General features: G+C 43.1%; 1 protein-coding gene across 1 annotated transcript in view; it reads left to right on the top strand.

The window, feature by feature from the left end:
• GATA3 (GATA binding protein 3) overlaps positions 1–6,495 on the top strand; it is a 20,786-nt gene extending 14,291 nt beyond the window's left edge. The window contains exon 5 of the mRNA XM_025213306.1: positions 5,243–6,495. Within this exon, the coding sequence (XP_025069091.1) occupies positions 5,243–5,527 (285 nt within the window). The 3' untranslated portion in view covers positions 5,528–6,495. The remainder of the gene's footprint in view (positions 1–5,242) is intronic.
• The last annotated feature ends 374 nt before the right edge of the window (positions 6,496–6,869 follow it).

Raw genomic sequence — 6,869 nt, 5'->3', positions numbered from 1 at the left:
GGAAAGAGAAATGAAATGAAATGCCTGGTAGATTTAATCTAATAGCTCCATGCAAAGACAGCTCCCGTGAACCAAGGATAGGTGCCCTAAGGAAAGAGCTAAAGGGAGCTGAAAAGAGTTATAGTGAAGAATAATAATAATAAAGGAGTCTTAAGGCTCCCACTGTTACTTTCATTCCATACATAGCATTAGAATAATTATAATGTCAGAAGAAGGAAAAGACTTTCAATTTCTTTGCTTTGATGTCAGGTTTTTTTTTCTTTTAGTGGTCGTTTGCTTGATGTTTCATTTAGAAATATTGGGCTACATTTTGCCCTCATGTACACCCACACAAACCCATCAAAGCTTGCTAGGGTTACATGGGTTTAGCCAAGGCTATCAGTCTGATCTTCATTTTCATCCTTTCCATTTAATCTTTCAAGCTGGCTCCTTTTTTAAGGATGAACAAACAGGTTATATATGTATATTTTGTACGTGTATTGAATCAGAGTCTTTGCCTACGCTGTGACAGGCATCTTGCTTGAAAAAAAAAAAGTTTGGTTAACTTCCCCACCGCTTTCAGTTTTCACACCTGTCTACGCTCTGTGGTTCCTATGTGATCAGTTAACAGCCCTATTCTTGTCCCAGTGACATCAAGGAAAATGCTGCGTTGCCTCCAAGGAGAGTGGGATTATACCCCGACAGGGGAACTGCTGACGTATCATAGGAAAGGTCCTTTTTTTGATATTTCCAGTCCAAGAGGCAGCCAGGAGGATGAGGGATTTCAGAAGACAACTTGCCCTTACAGAACTTGCCCTTACAGTTCAGTTGTGCAGACACGAGACATTTGGCAGTTTCTGAGCATCCGGGCCTGTATCCCAACCTGTCTTTTTGAGGCTCATTCACCTCTTACCTTTTCACCGGGAAGTTGTGTATACAGATGGGTCTGAGTATAAACCCCGGGTCCCAGTTTTTGGGCAGCTCAGATCCAGCTGTGAAGTTTATGCCCTGTGCCAGGTGTCCCGTGCCAAGCAGATTGGAAGCCCCTTTCACGTTGCCCAAATGTGCCTTCAGCTGATAACACCACCCCTTGTAGAGACTACAGCAGAGTCCAGATTCTGATACCCTCACTTCAGTCAAGTAATATCTTAGTTACAAGTGAATCCATTGACTTAAATGGGATAACTAGTGAAGTATGAAATGATTCAGTGTAAGAAAGGGTATTAGAATCTGTCCTTAAATTAATAAGAACCTCTTTTTTGCACCATAAATGACACTAAGTGGCTGCTATGCTGGGAAAGTGGGGGGGGGTGCCGGTGAGCCAGTTCACCAAAGCATTGCTTTACCCTCGCAAACATCACCTGCTGATTGATTTAAAGAGACTTGACTAAGAGAGAGAGTCAGGGTGCTGTTTATTTCTGTCGGTCTCTCACCCGCGTAGCATTACAGTCCTTGTCTACAAAGGCGGCGATGAACTCCAAAGATTGGAGAGATTAGAAAATTCAAGGGAAAGGTGTTGTGACAGCAGGTATAGACGTGTGGAGGAACAGAGAGTTAAAAGGTAATGTCAAGTGTGGTGAGAGATTTCCGCCATTCTCTGTCAAGCATCATACATTTTGTTGAGTTGCCTTCAAGCTGTGGCCCCCTCATTTGCTATCTGTCTGGGAGGCACGGTCAATAAGGTTGTGCTAACTCACTTTGTGAATGGTGCCAGACGAATCCTTTGATCAATGCGCTGGTATAGAGGGGGCTTGGATGCTGCAGGTAGACACGCTTCCCCTTGGAGGGGAATAGATTTACAGGAAAACCTCAGGGGTGTAAATCACTATTGCTCCACCGAAGTTGATGGAACTGCAGCAGTTTACATGGGATGAATATCTGCCATTATGTATTTCCATAGTACCTAGTCTGCCTTGTTACGGGAACACTGGATCTCGTTAGATAAAGCCTAGCTTAAGGAAGTGATAGGTATGTCCAGAAAGGTGAATTTAAGGCCCCCAACCTCTGAAAAGAGACATTCAATATTGTTTAGGACAAGGGTCCGTAACGAATAATCCTGGAATACAATAGATCAAATACATGAAGTCCATTTTGCATCAGTCATTGCCTTTTCATTTCCCCTCCCCCTCATTTTTGTCTTTCTATTCAGTTCAGCACATTGGTTCAGGGCTTTTTCTTGCTAGAGACTTTTGGTTCCCACACCTGTAGGCAAAGCTCCCATTGATATCATGTCCACCTTGGCAGGATAGGTCCCATTTAATGTTGCAGAGGGAATGATATCAAGGGTGTTCCCTTCTGGTCATGCTTATAGAGGTCAGTTTTCTTTAAGGCGCCAGTAGATCCCTACAGGTAAAGCAAACTCAATAGTAAGTGGAGTATTAGTAGTGATAATAGCTTTGGGTGAGGGGCCTTTTCCTTTTTCTGTTGAAGTCACCAGCAAAGCTGCCATTGACATCAACAGGACCAGGCTCCATTAGCAATACTATTAAGGATGACTAGTTTTTCACATTTATAGATGGACCCTTATTCAGTAGGATCCCAACGTGCTTTCTAGGGTACAGGAAATCCTGGAGATTACCAGTAATTAAGCATTATAATGGCCTGTCTAAGGGATAAACCTGCTAGCAATGACAGACCACCACTGGGACCAATGGCAAAAAATCCTTTGTCTTCAACTGGAGTAGGATCAGACTGTCCTATGTAGGCTATGCGACTATGTGAGACTATCCCGTGTAGGTGATCTGTTGTGTCAGAGGCATTTGGGGGTGATCTTCACACATTGAACTTGCAAGCAATACTCCCTAGACATGAGGTTTGCTTGACTGCAGTGCTAGCTGTGGGTGTTCAGGATCTCACAGGAGGCACTCAGCCTGGCAAAGGATTGGGCTTACACAGTTCAGTTGCTATTCATTTCAAGAGGTAAAACTGTGGGCTCTTATTTTGCAAAAGTCAGAAGCTCTGCTGCATCGGAGCTGTGGGTCCCAAGAGTAGAAGCCTTAGTATTTTGCATACGATCAAATAAAGAACACATTTCCTTGCTGGACTGCCCATAATTAATTGGATCCATCTGAAATTAATGCTTTTCATATATGTGTGTTTGGCTTGTTTAATTTATTACTTAGCATGTGTTTATCGTTCTCCTTGTAAGTGTTTTCACTGAAAGGGCCTTCCCTCCGGGCCTCATAGTTACGTGCAGTGGAAACAGGAAAGCCCATGGATTCGATTTTGATGGTGACCTTTCAATTACGCTGCATCTATACTTTCAAGTCAACAGAAAGCAAAAATTCTTTCTGTCATACTGTTGTGATCGTACAGATATCTCCTCCTGCTGTGTTGCTGAGAACACATGTTCATGGCACTTGCTATCCTACTGCATGTGATCTTCTGCATGTGTGCATGCCAGCTGTAGTCCTGCTCTCCTGGGAGGAGCGGGGCCACGCGTTCCTGTGATTGTGGTAGATGCAGAACTGAGATGATGGGCCGGATGGGCAGCGGTTCAAGCCGCCCAGGCCACAACGCGAATGCCCTTCATGCTTAATTGTCCTTAAGACTGAGCAGGCAGTTGACACCGTGCTCAATCTGTCCCAGCCTTTGCAGTTTAGCCTGTTAATGAGGCTGCCAGTAATTATGTGAATTCTGCTTCACTAAGAACTGGAGGGACATCTTTGATTCATTCAAAATAGACCATCAGATGGTAAAAAAAATCAAGTACACCCACTTCGGGTTGCATTAGAGCCAGTGACCTGAAAGTGAAAGGCTCCAATGCACCAAAATGAAGGTGAGAAGAGAGAGGATCTTGTGGTTAAAGATACTGGGCCGAGACAGCAAAACCTAAATTCTTTTTTCTAACTCTGCCACTGGCTTCCTCTTTGATCTGGGCCAAGTCACTTAATACTCTCTTGCTGCTTTGGTTTCCTATCACTGAGATGGAGAAAATATTCGCCCTACCTTATTCACTGGGGTATTGCGAAAAGAAATTCCTTAGTGACTCATACGCTACAGTGAAGCAATAACCTGAAAGTGAGAGAGGTGAGCTTTGCTGCAGGCTGAAACAATGGTGTGAATTTTTCCCACCGATTTAGAAACATATGAATGAAAGAATTTATTCAAGACACTGCGGGACCAATATAATCACACCACTGTGTATTGCCATTGAAAGCACAGCTCACAGTGGACGATTTATCAGGCCTACATAGCCTCTTTCCCACATGCAGGGTGCGATTTCCTCAAATTTGTTATTAAAGGAAGGGATTGATTAGTATCAGGGGCCTTTTGATGAGCTGTGTGGATGGATTAAATTTGGTATGGCTGATATTTTCCACTGTGCAGAGAGGGCAGCACAGGTTCTGCATGTCACTTCATGTCCCATTTAAGATCTGAAGTCTAGATTTGTACAGGTATTTATGGGAATTAGACAGCTAAATGCTTTTAAAACCTGGGCTTTAAGACCTTTGTGGCACTTAACTGACACATATGCATGATGCTTGAACTCTGACCAGGAGTGAGTTTTAGTCATTATTCAATACATATATAACATTGCTATTTGAAGTGAGTTAAGTCACCTGCCACTGTTTCTTCTCCCTGATCGGATACATGAATTCTGGTGCAAATCTTCGTGCCTGAAATGCAATACGAATGCAGCCGTACAAAAGTGAATTTGCAATTTGCTTCCTGCCAGCAAAATTCACATCGTGCAAATGGCCACAGAAAAATCAACCCAAAAAGGAAGAGCCCACATGCAGGTCAATTCATAGTAAGAGCTTAAAAAAAAAGAGTAGAGCACAACACATTGGTTTGCTCTGTGTTTTGCCAAATTTGCCCTGCTCTCGTCTGAGTGGCAAGAATATTTTTTAGGTCCTTTGGAGACAAGATTGAAATTTAACCACGTCTTGGGCCATTAGCTTTAATGATTTAAGATTTTGCTTTATCAAGAGGCCTCTGGGGGCGAGACAGTTTCTTGAAGGAATCTTCCGTGGTGATAGGGACCAGCTTGTTTCACAACCGCACTCCAATTACCGAGTGTACTGGAACACGGTAACTGAAACCTTTTGGTTACTCTAAGCTACTAAATCGCTCTTTGCAAGCATGAAACCCTACCAGCTCCGTTTGTTTGTTTGCTTGTTTTGTCCCCTCCAAAAGCCTTGCTCGGGTTTGGAATTTCACGAGTCATTTCCAAGGGCTGGCGATGCGTCGGCGAGTCGCTGCCGCGGTAATTTGGGGAGACGGGATGGAAGCAAAAAAAAAATAATTGGTTTTTGTTTAGATTAACAGACCCCTGACTATGAAGAAGGAAGGAATTCAGACCCGAAACCGAAAAATGTCTAGCAAATCCAAAAAGTGCAAAAAGGTCCACGACAACCTTGAAGACTTCCCCAAGAGCAGCTCCTTCAATCCCGCCGCCCTCTCGAGACACATGTCTTCCATCAGCCACATTTCACCTTTCAGTCACTCTAGCCACATGCTGACAACACCGACACCGATGCATCCGCCATCCAGCCTCTCTTTCGGACCTCACCATCCTTCCAGTATGGTCACTGCCATGGGTTAGAGAGACACTTCCCTGCTAAATGCTTAAGGTCTCAAAATGAGATTTACTTTATATACTTGCATTTTTGCAGGCACGCGGTTTATCGATTCGGAAGCCCCCCCCGCCCCCCTCCCCCGCAAAAAAACAAAACGGAAGAGAAAAAAAGGGTGATTTGAAGGCGTAAAAGCAAAAAAAGAAAAACAAAAAACCCCACAAAAACAAACAAAAAAAGAAAATAAAAAAGGTGATGCTTGCCACTTTTTAAAGGAGCTCACTATGGTGTCTATGTATTCTTAACCACTGAATCTGGATCCCATTTGTGAATAAGCCATTCAGACTCACATTCCCTACTGAACAGGGTTTCTAGTGCTGTGAAAAAAATGCTGAACATTGCATATAACTTATATTGTAAGAAATACTGTACATTTGAGGAAGACTTTATTGCATCTGGGTAGCTGTAAAGAAGGGCATGAAGGACTCCAAGAAACAAAAAATGTTAAAAAGAGGACGGGGAGGACATTTTAAAGTAACGGACTAAGAAGAATTGGGTCTAACGAACAAATGGACAAAAACCGCTAGCCTCGTCTTCTGTCGGTGGCTGGCTCCAAACGTTGGATGCATTAACTAACTAACTAACTAAATAAAACTGTAGGCAGATCATTCATTCAAAGCAGCTGGCCTTTTTACGTAGGAAGTACTAATGGTTTTCAGGGCAATCAGTGTTAACATACAGATATGTCAAAGAGGGTTTTCAGATAGCCATTTTCCAGGCCTATATGCATTGTGAACACGTTCCTGTAATTGTTGTTTGTATGTATAATTCAAAGCACCAAAATAAGAAAGATGTAGATTTATTTCATCCTATTATACAGACTGAATGGTTGTACATATTTACTTACTGCTAGTGATAAGACCTGCTTTTTTTTTTTGTTTTGTTTTCATATTTTTTCCTCCTTTTTTTGAGAATAAACTAGATTAAATTCTGTTGACTTAAGGTGTTTTGTGCTTTGGATGGGGAGGGGAATTCTTTTCCTTTTTCATTTCAATGATTGTATTTCAATAGCTGCCATGGGCATGGGCGATATCGTGTCTCTTCCCACTCACGCCTCCGGCCAATGCGACGGTTGTGGCCATTAAATAAATGACGTGCACGTTAGAGTAACCCGCCGTTCAGTTGTGTTTCACGTCCCTGGACAGACAGGACACATTGGCCACAAACAGATCTTCACCAGGGGAAGATCTCCTTTACCTTAAACCTGTGGTCGACAATGATTTTTTTAGCAGAGGGCTAGTATGACCCAACGTGAGTCCTCGGTGGGCTGGTGCTAGGACCTGGCTGCTGCCAATGCCACCACTTCCACTG

This window comes from Alligator sinensis, unplaced genomic scaffold, assembly GCF_000455745.1.
Source record: "Alligator sinensis unplaced genomic scaffold, ASM45574v1 scaffold268_1, whole genome shotgun sequence".
NCBI lineage: Eukaryota > Metazoa > Chordata > Crocodylia > Alligatoridae > Alligator > Alligator sinensis.
This window is presented reverse-complemented; position numbering and strand designations above follow the sequence as displayed.